This window comes from Oryza brachyantha, chromosome 1 (genome assembly GCF_000231095.2).
Source record: "Oryza brachyantha chromosome 1, ObraRS2, whole genome shotgun sequence".
NCBI classification, from domain to species: domain Eukaryota; kingdom Viridiplantae; phylum Streptophyta; class Magnoliopsida; order Poales; family Poaceae; genus Oryza; species Oryza brachyantha.
The window spans coordinates 8,118,413-8,133,439 of NC_023163.2; the positions used below are offsets into that span (position 1 = coordinate 8,118,413).

Below are 15,027 nucleotides of genomic sequence, written 5' to 3' on the forward strand. Positions count from 1 at the left end.
AACACACACGTTCGCACACATATACCCACGGTTATGTATTACATTGGCTCTAAACATAGTGTTAAGGTTTTTACGGTTTACTCTTTTCTCTACTCTAAAATATAATATTAATTAAGGTTTGTACAATCTATTATATATATAAAGTAATAAAAAAAATGAGTCGTCATGTCGTCTTTCATGGCTAAAAATTACCACGTTAATCGGAGAAAAAAGAGAAAAATACACACCGTTAGATAATGATGGGTCCAGATTATAACGGTATAGATTGATACTAGGAATTCTAAATTAATCGAAGAAAAATAAGAAAAAAAGGTATACTTTCTCAATCGGACATCTACAAGAGAGTGAAAAAAAAGTGAAAAAAAAGAAAGGAGAAGAAAACTGCCATCCGTGGACGGACGGACGATGAGCTCCTCCTCCTCGCCTCACCCCGCCTGCGTGCGTGCCTGCCGCCTTGGCTTGGCCACGGCCAATAATAATAATAATAAAAAGGCAGAAAGAGCTATCATCACAATTCACACTATAATTACAATTTAGAAACATACAAAATTTCGATTAAAAAGAATCAGATTAAAAGCACAATTTAGAAATTAAAAATAAAGAAGAGTTCATGTGTAAGTATAGTTAAAAAAAATCAAATCTTGATTAAAATTTTTAAAATAATTGAGGTTGAGGGAAGAACCCATCTATAAATAATTTGAAAAGATCTAAAACTTTAAAAGAACCAGATTAGAAATACAATTTAGGAATTAAAAATAAAGAAAAAAGTCCATGTGTTAATATAGTTTAGAAAAATTCAAATCTCGATTAAAAATTTTAAAATAATTGATATTGAGGTAAGGTTCCATCTATAATACAATTTAGATATAAAATTTTAAAAGAACCAGATTAGAACTATAATTTAGGAACTAAAAAATAAAGAAAAATAAAAAGAGTCCATGCGTAAATACAGTCTAGAAAAATTCAGATCCTGATTAAAAAATTAAAATAATTGATATTGAGGAGAAAGTCTATGTATAAATATAATTTAAAAATTCTGTTTAAAAAGAATTGGATTAGAAATACAATAAAGAAAAACAAAAGAGTCTATGCTTAAATAAATCTCAGATTAAAAATTTTAAAATAATTGATAATGAGGGATGAGTCCATCTATAAATACAATTTAAAAAGATCTAAAATTTCAAATCAACAATTAAAAAGTAATAACTATCAAGGTAAAAGACCCTGTACAGCTAAAATTTATAATGATGCTAGTCGCGCAATATGCGCGGGCCACCATACTAGTATCTAGATAAAGGAAACCATTACATAGTAATTATTACAATAAAAGATACCGTAACATTGTCCTTGTCTTTACCTAATAAAAACCCTTTTTTTTAGGAAATGTACGGTAGGAGATGAACAAAATCCTCTTGACGTGTTTGGTTTCCTGCATCGAGACTGGGTCGCATCCACGCAGGCAAGCGAGCGTTGTTTGGTTGCCTGGATCGACGGCGCGTCCTGGATCCGCTCATGCAAATCGAGCCCCCAAGCCAGGCCTGCTGGAAACGCAAGATTCGACCTTCGCTCCTGATCTAAGCTGAGCTCGTGCAGCCGCGGGGACGAGCGGGTGCAGCCGTGCAGGAGGCCCGATGCGATTCGCCGCCCTCGACGCCAAGCCGCCGCCGCTTGATGCCGGGCCGCCGCCGCCGCTCGACGCCGCGCCAAATCCGTCGCCACTCGACGCTGCACCAGGTCCGCCGCCGCCGCTCGACGGCGCACCAGATACACCGCGACTGCTCGACGGCGCACCAGATCCGCCGGCGCTGCTCGACTATTCGTCTCCGCCACCGCCGCAGCTGCTCGACGATTCGTCTCCACCGCTACCGTAGTTGCTCGACGCCGCACCGCGCCAGATCCACCTCCGCTGCGCCTAGATCCGCCTTCGCCGCCGCTTGATGCCGGTGGACGCAGGTCGAGCTCCCCCACGCGCGCGCGACCGTCGTTGCTGCCGTCCTTGCCGTCGCCGAGCTTCGCCGACTCCGAGCTCAACTCCTGTATCGTCTCCGGGCTTGTTTCCGACGCAGCTGTTGCTGTTGCGCTTCAACATCGCTTTTTCTCTTTTTTTTAGCGTCAGTTTGTTGTTTAAAAATATTATGTTGCATGTATATAGTACACTGTGAACAATGCTACATCGATTTTTCTAGTTAATTTTACCATTTGAATTTGGTAGTGAATGATAAAAAAATACATAGATTTAATTAAATGATATGTCCATTAATGTCATTTTCATATGTGTACTTTTCTCTATGATATAAATTTTTCCTTCATAAATTAATCATTAACCAGTAGTATACAATAGTTACACATGAAATCCATATATCCGATACAAGTAACCAAACACAATCCTGTGTCAGTCAGGCTAACTGATATAAGCAACCAAATAACAGCATACGTATCCTCACAGGCAGGCTGCACTTAGCCTGCATAAGTGAGATGAGCCAGACTCAGACGATGCATAATCAAACACACCCCTTAGCTCTGACCATAGATATGTAAATTGACTTGCATTTGAGATCAGGGAGTACTTAACTCTACTACGTACCATGGAATATATTTCGAGTTCCACGTGAGATGTCGACATAGTCGACTCGCCAAGCAATAAATCAAGCCACTAATCGCACTAGAGCCCCTTACCAAAAACGAAAAATATATTAAAACTTAACCATCCAACAAGTAAACCATAGAGTAGGTGAAGACTAAATGTACCTTCTCGAAGAAACAAAGTCATCATGGAATAAAGCACACAAAGAAAGAATCAAGACGCTACGTTAAGCTAGCTTAATTCTTCTCTTTGCAGAAGAAAACCCATGCATATCATATCCTGCAGGAAAAAAGATGGATCGAGCATGTCACATAAACCTGTCCTGTGTGGACCAGCGTAGTTAGAACGTTCGCATCAGTGCGATATATACCGGTTTGAATCATCTGAAGGTCCTTGTACCGTGTGTTAGTTGCACAAGAAAAATACACAAGATAACAACGGGTGAGCGTGTAGACTCGTGTAGAAGTGATTTTGTGGTATTAGCTAGGCGCGTTTATATATTACTAGCTAAATATCCATACTTTGCTATGGAGAAATATGAATTATACGTATGTTAGTATTGTTTGGAACTTGTATTTTAGAGATGAAAAATAGAACCAACATATAGGATTATTTTTAAATACTTTATATACGTACAGAACTAATTGGTATGACAATATATAAAATATAGTTGATGGATGGTAGATTCAATGCCACCACTGTTACCTTCTTTTAGAGTAGTATAGATTAAGGAAAATATAGATTTATTTTCATGCATGTTTCATACTGTGAATTAGGGGTGGGTGAACACCAAGGATTGCTTATTGTTTTTTTATTTTGTTACATGAGATGTTTTTTAATAAAATCCTCCTATAAGAGCATGCATCTGCATATGTGAAATAATAGTGGACGTCAAAATTTGAACCATAACGGATAGAGCAGCGCACTCGTCATTTAGCTACCACACCACCAACTACATAATGTGTGTGTAATACAAAAGGTGATTTTAAAACTATATATTTTACCAATTCTAGACAAATGAAACTTCCAATATTCTAGAGTTATCTATTTGTGATATTATTATTAAATTATAGAAATCAGCCAATTAATTCGCTCCCAACCAAATTATTAATACAAAATACATACACTGATTGACCATGGAAAAGATATGTTATTTTGAATTCTAAATTCCAATTATTCCAAAAGTTTCGACCAAGGCTTGAAACTAAGTATTCAACAAGCAAGAATGTTAACGTATAAAAACTTAATACCAATAACCAGACAATACATCGACCGACGATCATTAATCAATACATTTTTCTATCATTAAAGAGTTATTATGAGGTATCACTGTTTTCTAAGTAAAATTTGATATATTCTAATATCTAAGGTACTAAGGTACCAAGAGGTACCAAATTTTATATAGAAAACAATAGTATCTCCTGGTACTTTGTTAAGAATGGTAAAATTGCTTTTAAATAATCTATATGATGTAATGTACAAGTTATGACGAGTAACACTAATAATATATAATGATCTATATAGATCGAGGGTAATTGTTTGGCTGTTTTCTGGTGGAGAGTAATTTATGAACTAAGAATAATTTGTTGATAAAACTTTTATATATGTATTTCTAGCGATCTAAAAGGTAAGGCTGAAAAATAAATTATGATGAACAAAATCTTAAAAACTCTAAATTTAAGGTTTAAATTTTAGCTTATAAGCATAAACAGTGGGTGACAAATTTGTTAACATAAAATTATCAAACTTTATGGCACTAATATACATGGCAAAGAGGTGATCAAACACAGAATTAAGGAGCTAGGCCCGCGCAACAGCCTGAGATAATTGACCACCACCGTAAACCAAAACCACAGAAACAAAATATTCACGGGCCTGATGAGATTAAGAAGTCATCGTCGTGTCGTCCTCCGGCGGCAACTTGATCCCAACTGAAATTGACTTCCTTGACCCAACCAAACCCTGACCTGACCACCTCCCTCCAATCCCATCTCGTCTCTCGCTTACGTACGTGGCCACGTGGAATTACCGGCCTACCCCTCTCGTGCACACGTCACGGCGCGGCCCGCCCGGGCCGGCCCACCTGTCATGCTGACGTAGCCCCCCGGCGTGGCCCACCGCCCCTCCAGCGCTTCCCATTGGTCCACGTGTGCACGTGATTTTTTTTATTGTTTTCGTGGGGGTGCAGTCCAAAGTCCAAGTCCTCAGCTCAGCTTTTTGGCGAAACTTTGACCTCCTAACTGATAAAGCCCGTAGCTTTGATTGATCCATCTTTGCCTTTTGGAGTGGTGCAACTTTTGCAATGGAGCTGAGGCCGCCGCCGCCGAAGCAGCACCACCACCACCGCCGTCGCGGCCCCGGCGAGGAGGTGGAGGAGGAGGAGGAGCACGGCGGCCGCCTGTCGCTGCGCTCCGGCACCTTCTGGCGGCAGGCGGACGGCGAGGAGAAGGGCGGGAGGAGGGGCGAGATCAAGGAGGTGGACTTCTTCTTGGCCAGCCGCGACGCCGCCGCTGCCCGGCGGCACGACGACGGCTTCCGCGGGACGCACGGCGGTGGCGGTGGCGGTGGTGGCCGTGACGACGTCAACGTAAGTCGCCGCCGGGCGTTGATTTGGGCCGTATCGATTCGAGCGTACGTTGCTGAAACTTGAGCTTGATTGATTGCTGGATTGATGCGTCTGCAGATCGGGCTAGACTTGTTGACCACCGCGACTGGTGGGGCAGCTCCGGCCGTCTCAGGCGAGGGTGACGCGGCGGAGAATCATAGAGTTAGTTAATTCTGTCGATACCCTTTTGTACTCCTCCTCCATTTCTCTCGATTCTTTTGGTTCTTTCTGCAGCTAACTAGCTACAAATTAAGCTATATATTATTGATGTGTTTCCCTGATTGCTGACACGCGTCTATATACACATCCGTATGGCGTAGAAGGAGGCGGCAACGGCGGCGGTGGATGCGGAGCTCCGGCGAGTGGTGGAGGAGAACCGGCGGCTGCGGGGCATGCTGGACGAGCTCACTCGGAGCTACAGCGCGCTGTACCATCAGTGGCTGCAGGCCACGCAGCAGCAGAACCATCGCCATCCTGACCTGATCATGAGCAACAACCGTTCATCACTGTCCCAAGTGAGCGCCTCTTCTTGATCGATCGAATTGCATGCTGTTATCACGCACATGATACATGTTTGCCTTGATCCTTTTCGATCGATCTCCTGCGTGCTGCAGAGATCGATTTCCTTGTATCCCTTGGTTTGGATCTCTTAATTGATTTCTCGAGATATGTTAGTAACTGTTTGTATGCCTTTCTTTGATTTTCAAAGAATGAATTTATTCTTTGCCTCGCTTGTTTTTCTGTTGGTCTTTCAGATTCAATTCTAAAGGTTGCCAGTGATTTTCTAATTACACGTGTTATCTACTTACGGTGGTCTCGATTTAAACTTTTTTTTCCAGCTGGTTCATTGTATTTTCAGAATTTGAACGTTTAATTTCTCGATACATACATGAGTTTAAGAATTGCCGATCTGGCTGCAATAATAGGAGGGCCAGATTTACCCCATGATCATCAAGATCAGTGCAACAATATTGTACTGGTCATCACTAAGAAGGCACGCATGCCGAGGTGAAAGATTCTGCAGAGATCAAAACGAGCTTTTGTCAATGCCTCGGTCTGCTAATTAACTGATTAAATCTTATAAAAACCTGACATTTTCAAAATCGAATAATCTTTGAAGAACATGGTGGAGTAGTATTAGATAGCATGAAAGGGCATAGTACTAGAAACGTAGGAGCATGGGCATAGCATGGCTTCAAACTTTGCTGCTCACTTGCAAGTATACTTTAGTACATAGTAGTATAATACATAATTTCCTCCGAAACTTTGGGGATCTTCCCAAAGAGACCCATTGTTCTAGTCATCATTGTTTAAAACTAGTACCGTGCTATCACAATTAATCGTGTGAACAATGTTTCCAAAAGTCTCCTGCGTTAGATCCTCCTCCTCCTCAACTGCTAAGCTAGCAATTTGCTTTGCATAGGAAAGTACGTACGGGCATAGTCACAAAGGTACAGACATGTACTGTACAGTGACACACTAACACGATCGATCGAGAGCTAGCTAGCTAGCTAACAAGCAATCTGATCTCTGCTTATAACTGTAGGAGTACTGGAGGAGTAGTAGTTAGCGTGTGCTAATCTCATGCACGTAATTTTCATTGGCTTTAGCTTTTTTTTTCTTTGACTAACGAACACGTACCACCACACGTACTCACTTCGTCTTCCCGATCCTACCAAACCTGGACGCAGACGCACCGGACCGCGGCCGCACTGATGAACCCGTCCACGGCGACGGCGACGACGCAGCAGTTCCTGGAGCCGCGCGCGTCGTCCACGGGGCAGCAGATGGTGCCCGTGGCCGACGCGGACGCCGCGGCGGCGTCCGACGACGAGGCCGGCGGCGGCGCCGGGGATGATGCGTCTCCTTCGCTGAGCAATGCCGCCGGGGGCGGCGGCAGCAAGAGAAGGGCTGGTGGAGACGAGACGGCGCCGGCGAGGGAGAACGGCGATCAGGCGGCGGCGGAGCTGCCGTGCCGGAAACCGAGGGTGTCCGTGCGCGCTCGATCCGAAGCACCAATGGTATGTACCAGTGCATAACTGTTTTTGACCGAGATGATCTAGCTAGCTATCATGTTATGGCAACATTATTTTGTTTAATTTGTGCATTACCTTCGATTTAATTAACTATTGAGTCAAATACAAAACTAAACAAAAGTATAGAGAACAGTCAGTGATCGACAATTAATATTACTTTTAGGACTGCATATGAAACAATTTGGCATATGTATATATATTGCCCATCGACTGTGATCTTTAATTGTACTGTTGCTGTTACTGTATTTGCAGTTACAATTATTCTGAAGATGGGATGTTTCTAGCTTAATTATTTTGACCTTTCTTGCGTTCAATTAATGGTGATCGATCAACAACTTAATTACTACCATATATACTCCAGATTAGTGATGGGTGTCAATGGAGGAAGTACGGGCAGAAGATGGCAAAGGGGAATCCATGCCCACGAGCGTACTACCGATGCACAATGGCTAACGGATGCCCAGTCAGGAAGCAGGTAATTCATTATTTACTCTCATAATTTGCATTTTCTTGTGTACGTTTTAACATCATAAGTGCGGAGCTAATTGAAAACCAGCGAATTATATATCATTGCAAGATTTTTAATTGAAAATTAAAAATGTTGATCTAGTAAATTGATGTGTGATCCAATTTTTTGGAACATTGAGACACACGTTAAATTTATATATTAGTTACATACATATTTTTATTGCGTTTGTGTTAAGAAAATGTCGATCTCACTATATTAATGTCCCTTGCCATACACTATCTGCTTCACTAGGAAAAAGAATCTAATTATGTATTAATTCTTTTGGTAACGGATTTCTAATCTTTTGGATAGATAAAATCGTTAACTATGGGTATATATGTGTTTCCATTGCTTTACAAACTAATATATCTGGGCATATCAGTTATTCAGGCGGGAAAATATAACTAAGGTCCTGTTTCGCCGGTCCAGCTGGACACCTTACTGGAAAAAAAAGGAATAATTGGAATATATTCAATGTGAATATCATATAAATATATATTCCCTCACCTAATAATTAAAATATAACGGAACAAAAAGAAGCAAGCAATATAATCAAGAACCTACTGATTGAGTCAATATAATTACTAGCTAGCCGGTATTATGTACACGATGACTACATGCATTATTGACTTTCAACAATTAAATGAAATTAATAAGAAGATGGTCTATCGGCACTGAGAAGAAAACCAGTAGTTATGACATTCCTAGTCAAAATTAAGCTTCAATTTCATGGTTCAGTGCATAATATGTTAAGCTTCCATAGTCATGGGCATGTCTTTAATTCATTGTGTTACGTACGTTAGACTTTCTTTTTTACACGGGAAAGCCCATTTCCATTTGATCAAGAACTTACAATAAATTGTATATATAGGAGTATAAAGTACATACCGCTTGAGTTTTTTAGATAATAATGGAATTGGTATCCCAGCCTTTGCACAAAGAAGCTATATATAGAACCAATTATACACAGTTTATACAAAACTAAAACCACAATCCGCAAGGAGACAAGATACTGATATATTGATGGCCAACATAAAGTCAGAGATAATAACATTAAAAATATACCATATTGCTAAATCTCCGTCCATGATTAGTGAAGATGTGTGTGACCGTTTGTTTCCAAATATCACGCTCTGTACAAAAAGTCCTTGTCCTCCTCATGACTTTGAAACATGCCCATTGACGAAGCCAGTGCTTTCTTGTACAATATCCTATATATAAGATTAAGATGTAGTAATCTAAATAGTACTGGACGACGAACTGAGATTACATATTGTATATATTTGATCTCCTATGATCTTGTGTACTGTCACATACAAGTACCTGTTATCTGACACATGTATGTAAATTAACTAAGAACAAGGAATCATGATACAGTTGACTTTCAACACGTATAGTAAATTATCCTGTAAATATCAGTTCATATACACATCTATATATTGTAGGATACTCCATTAATTCTGATCATTGCATCCAGTGAAAACTCCGCAGCTGCATCTCCTTGCACTGTTGCACACGCTATATATGACTTCTATCATTGATGCTCCATACATGTGTTACCATCTGTTTCTCCATACGTCCATCCAGCTAGCTAGGAGTATACTATAGCAATTAGCAATACATACACGCACACAAATACTATGAGCTGTGCACACAATATATATATGCTGCGAGGAGAAACTTAAGTTCCTGTTGTTTTCCGTGCTGACATGACAAGATAGAACGGATACATGGAATGTTCACCCGTTGCTTATATGTCATTTAAATAATCATAAAAAATATATAAAAATTAACAAAATAGAGTTATATCACTGTGCAAACATGTGAGTTCAAATTTAACTTCTATATGTTGTAACAAAAATAATTATAAATGTGTGTATACTAGTTTCAGTTTAATTTGTTTTATACAAACTTGCAGAAGTTGAATTTAAACTTGTATATTGTGGAGTACTATAGCTCATACTAATCTATCTTGTTAAAAAAATTATATTTTTAATAACTATTTAGATAACATGAAAGCAATAAGAGTTTCCTGAGATAAAACACCAAATGAAGCATTAGCAGTTGGAGCCAAAGATACAAGTGCTTGTGAGAGTATTCACCCACTATATGTATTAATTCGTGGTAGCATCTTATCAAGATCAATTGGCCAATTAAGAGCGGAACACCCATTAGAGGTCTATACATGCCTAGATCAAATTTGGGTTTGAAATTTTTCTGAGTTGGTAGATATGGTTTGGTATTAACTATATCAAGACGTTAATATTATGTTTATAATTGCATGCTTCATTAACAGTGGAAATGAGAACACACCTGCCCTTACAGTATGAAATTAAATCCACCTCCAGAATAGTAACATGATTGCATGCAGGTGCAACGGTGTGCCGAGGACAAGACCGTCTTGATCACGACCTACGAGGGCAACCACAACCACCACCTGCCGCCGGCGGCCACCACCATGGCCAACACCACCTCCGCCGCCGCGGCCATGCTCCTCTCCGGCCCGGCGGCCAGCCGCGACTGCGGCGCGCTGCTCGGGCACCACCACCCGGCGGCGATGTTCCACCAGTCCTTCCCCTACGCCTCCACCATGGCGACGCTCTCCACGTCCGCGCCGTTCCCAACCATCACCCTCGACCTGACGCAGACGCCCGCGGGAGGCGCCGGCGGCGCCGCGGGCTTGCTGCACGCGCTCCACCGCCCGCCGCCGGCCATCCACCCTGCCGCGGCAGCCTCGGCGATGCCGTTCGCGGTGCCGCCGCAGCTGGCGATGTACCTCCCGCAGAGGACTGCGCCGGGGATGATGCCAGCGGCCGCCGGGCTGGGCCTGGGCGCGCGGCAGCCGTCGGTGATGGAGACGGTGACCGCGGCGCTCGCGGCCGACCCCAACTTCACGACGGCGTTGGCGGCGGCGATCTCCTCGGTCGTGGCAGGAGGAGCTCATCAGGCTCTGTCCACTACTCCCCGTGGCAGTGCCGGTGCCGGTGCCGGTGCCGTTGCCGGAGATGGCAACGCAAACGGGAGCTCCGGTGCCGCCGCCTCACCATCGCCGCCGACGGCCGAAGCACCTGCGACGTCCGGATCACCTCCTCGGCTGGCGACGCAGTCCTGCACCACGTCAACTTGATCACAGAAATATATGGAGTATACATGACATATATGATGCATGATGAGTGCAAGATGTTGACACATACATGACATATCCATACTTTTTTTTTGAGATTTGAGATACACACTTCTTGTATTATGTACAGTATATTATATAATGCAATACTAGATGAATTGCATATACACAGACACAGAGTTAATCCTGATCGATATAACTGTCTTATGTTCATTGTTCATTTCATTAATTCATTGCGAAATTTAATTCCTGCAACACCAAGCATTGCACGCTGTAATGAAGTAATGAACTCGACAATTCTTCCCCGATCAAACTATTAAATGGTCTGGGCCATCTTCAGTTTCGGCCCACTAGGAACAAGAACAAACGTGCGTCCAACTAAGAGCATTTTTTATTCAAGCTTGGGATTATTGTTATCTGGATTATTGAACCAAGTTACTATAATATATAGATTAGTGTAAGTTGAGGTAGAATAATTTATGAGCTATTTATTTTTCTGCATTAGTGGAGTCCTAGATTAGTGGGTTTGTAAGGCTAATGTCCAGAATGCCCTCTAATTTGATATACATTGTTTATTCTTTAGTGACTTTATACAACAAACCCACTGTCCCGTGCCCAATATGCAGCCGCCACTCACCGTGTATGTCGCTGTAGCCCGATATGTTGTACATGCCCTTATTATGTGTTTGGCTGGAGGGTTTTGGTGGGTTAAGTTAGGGTCATCCTATTTTTACTGGTGTTTGGTTGAAGAATGAAGTGGGTTGGGTTGGGTTCAAAAAGCAATATACTCTCAATATTCAGGTTGGCTTGGCCCATGAAAAAGGTGGCGGACTACTCCGTCCCACCTCCAGAGTCGAGTGCGAGAGAAGGTAACCCTATCTCTGTTCTCGTTCCCTTCACCGTATCGTGAGAAAAAAAGAAGGCGGCGGCGGCGGCGGCATCGCACTCAGCAGCAGCAAGGCGGCAACGCCGTGCGGCTGACGGGGCCAGCGGCGCCTAGGCCGTCCTCTCTTCTCCGCCCTCCGCTCTCTCGTACCCCCTTCCTTAGCATCTCACATCCGGCAGCGGCGACAGGAACGGAAGACTGTGGTGGCGGTGGGAGGAAGAAAAAATCGGTTCCCGGAGCATACTGCAGCATCCTAGGGCCCTCCTCTCTCATCTGCTGCTGCTGCTGCTTGCATCTTCCGTCAGCCTCCACAGCCAAGGTAAGGAACCGTAGCACACTAGCAGTGTGTATGATTTTTTATTTTGTTTCCAATGCCAGATCTGTGTGATTCAATTTGCATGAGATGAATGTACATTGCTTTCAATAACATATGTTCAAGCACCACTGCAATATTTTTTGTTTCATCAATTTTTACACGGTAGACAGTATCCTAATGTTAACAAAAATTACTATGTGATGTGGGCATGTATTTTATGATGAGATGATTTATGCTTAAGAATGACATGGCAACCTGTTTATTTTTTCTTTAATTGTTGTATTGTAGATGGATAAGAGGATCAAGCTTTTATTTTTTGTTGCTGCTGCCAATCTTTTGTTGTCAATGATGGCCATGATGATTCAGTCTAGGAAAAGAAAGAGTTGTGCTAGGAGAGAAGGTGTTAAATATGTTCCAATGGTTGAAAGGGATAGGATAAGAATTGAGTATCAAGCCTCAAAAATCTAGAGGAATGATACCACCTGTGTGAACATGCTTAGACTTAGAAAAGATTCTTTTTTTCGGTTTTGTAAGTTCTTTAGAAATCGTGGGCTGCTTGAAGATACCATCCACATGTGTGTTGAGGAACAAGTAGCTATGTTTCTAAATACCGTAGGGCACAACCTTAGAAATAGATTAGTTGGCACTAATTTTGATAGGTCCGGAGAGACAGTTAGTCGTTATTTCAACAAAGTGCTTCATGCTGTTCGTGAGCTGCGAGATGAACTAATCAAGCCACCCTCATTGGACACCCCAACTAAAATTGCCGGGAACCCTAGGTGGGATCCTTACTTTAAGGTGTGAGATTCATCCATGTCTCATTTTCAATTTTATATTTGAACAATTCTCAATTGCCCCTAATCTTTTATGGTGTTGAATATAAAATAGGATTGTATTGGAGCTATTGATGGCACACATATTAGAGCCTCTGTTCGGAAGAATATGGAGTCCTCTTTTCGTGGTAGGAAGACTCATGCCACCCAAAATGTTATGGCGGCGGTAGATTTTGATCTTCGATTCACTTACATCTTGGCTGGTTGGGAGGAGACAGCACATGATGCTGTAGTTTTAAGAGATGCATTGGACCGTGAAAATGGCCTTGTTGTTCCCCAAGGTAATAGATTAATTTAGTTCATCAATTCTCCATCTCAATAGAAATGTGACCAACTTGTCCATCATATGATAGGAAAATTCTACCTAGTTGATGCTGGATATGGAGCCAAACCAGGATTCCTCCCCCCTTTTCGTGTTGTTCGGTACCACTTGAATGAGTGGGGGAATAACCCGGTGCAAAATGAGAAGAAGTTATTCAACTTTAGGCATTCATCCCTTCGTGTCACAGTTGAACGTGCATTTGGGGCACTAAAGAGGAGGTTCAAAATTCTAGATGATGCCACCCCGTTCTTCCCTTTTCCAACTCAAGTAGATATTGTGGTAGCTTGTTGCATTATTCATAATTGGGTCATAAATGATGGAATTGATCAGTTCATTACAGATCCATCAGATTGGACAAGTGAACCCACAATAGAGCCATTCGAGGAAGCAAACGACCATGCATGGATGGTTCAATTCAGACAAGCACTTGCTGATGATATGTGGGCTGACTGTCAAAACCATCATGGGAACTAATACATAGCTGTACTATTTGTATTCCTAGTCATTTGTGTGCTGAATTTTAGTTGTAAGGTCCATTTGTGTGGTGAATTTTATTTGTAAGGACATTTCTGTGCGGTTTTTTTATTGTTGATGCACACCATGTGTGCTGAATTGTATCTTGTATGCAGATGCAGCCCCTTGTGCTGAATTTTATTTGTATGAACACCTTGTGTGCTGATTTCTCTTGGTTATGGACACCTTGTTCGCTGAATATTATTTGCATGAAAACCATGTGTGCTTTTTTTATTTGTATGGATATCTAGGAAGGTATACTATGATAAACCACATTGCTGAATTTTTATTGTTGTATGAAATTTTTGCACTGATATATTATGATATGTAGGAAATGGATAGCAGCAATGGAAAAGGAGGAAGCACTCATGCTTCCTGGACATCAACAATGTCCTCTTTTATGCTATCTCATCTAGCTAATCTTGTGGCTAGTGGCATTAGGACTTCATCATGCTTCAAACAAGTCCATCTCAATGCATGTGCGAGGGCTCTCAACGAGATGTTCTGCACTACTCTCACAGGTGATCAAATTAAGAATCATTTGAAGACATGGCAAAAAAAAGTTTGGCAAGATAAATAGGCTAAGGAAAGTGAGTGCTGCTGGTTGGGATGAAGAAAAATTCATTATTACTCTTGATGCTGAGCATTACAATGACTATATCAAGGTCTGCTTTATCTTGGTCTTTCAATTTTATATTGCAAATGCATGATTTTGTAAATTTTGTTTCAATGGTAGGATCACAAATCTGATGCTGACTATTTTAACAAACCTCTTGTGCACTATGGTGAGATGCTTACAATATTTGGGAGCACAATGGCTACGGGAAAATTTGCAAAGGACTCAAGTTCCGTTCTTGGCATTGAAGATGTTGAAACTGAAAATGAAGAGGTCAATTATGGTGCTGCCACTAATGATCCTGATGCTAAAACATCATCTGCAAGCAAGCCAAAGAAGGCGAAGGTGAAGATGATGGGCTGATTAGCGCATTCACTAGCGTTGGTGACAAACTTGATGCTGCTATAGTAAAGGCTTGTGAGCCTGACAATAAACTACCTGAAGGTTTATTTGATACCCTGAAAAGCCTTCCTGGTTTAGATGAAATAGACAGATCTTTGTACTATGCTCATTTGGTGGCCAACCCTCACATTGCTAGAGCTTTTGATGGACTTCCACTTGAAAACAAATTGCATTGGGTTGGCATGTTCATTAGTGAGAAATTCTCTGGATCAATGTAGGGTTGTTGGACGTGTTGGGTAGTTACTTTACTATTATGAACCATGTTGCTTTGACGGTAAGGTT

General features: G+C 41.7%; 1 protein-coding gene and 1 pseudogene across 2 annotated transcripts; both read left to right on the forward strand.

The window, feature by feature from the left end:
- Positions 1-4,864: 4,864 nt before the first annotated feature.
- Positions 4,865-11,065, forward strand: LOC107303478 (probable WRKY transcription factor 31). Of its 2 annotated transcripts, none has more exons than XM_040525991.1 (6): positions 4,865-5,171; positions 5,268-5,351; positions 5,510-5,704; positions 6,881-7,210; positions 7,587-7,700; positions 10,105-11,065. In XM_040525991.1, the coding sequence occupies exons 1-6, from the start codon at positions 4,887-4,889 to the stop codon at positions 10,858-10,860; spliced, it is 1,764 nt and encodes a 587-aa protein (XP_040381925.1). In that variant the 5' UTR covers positions 4,865-4,886; the 3' UTR covers positions 10,861-11,065. The 2 variants fall into 2 exon arrangements, with proteins under 2 accessions (XP_040381925.1, XP_040381927.1); XM_040525993.1 differs by having other exon boundaries at positions 5,513-5,704.
- Positions 11,066-12,347: 1,282 nt separating this feature from the next.
- LOC102712683 lies at positions 12,348-14,706 on the forward strand (annotated as a pseudogene).
- The last annotated feature ends 321 nt before the right edge of the window (positions 14,707-15,027 follow it).

Excerpts from the sequence above, each read along its gene's own strand:
- LOC107303478 (XM_040525991.1), top strand. The coding sequence starts at position 4,887 with ATGGAGCTGAGGCCGCCGCCGCCGAAGCAGCACCACCACCACCGCCGT. Across the intron at positions 5,172-5,267 it reads GTGGCCGTGACGACGTCAAC|ATCGGGCTAGACTTGTTGAC; the intron begins GTAAGTCGCCGC and ends ATGCGTCTGCAG. Across the intron at positions 7,211-7,586 it reads CTCGATCCGAAGCACCAATG|ATTAGTGATGGGTGTCAATG; the intron begins GTATGTACCAGT and ends TATATACTCCAG.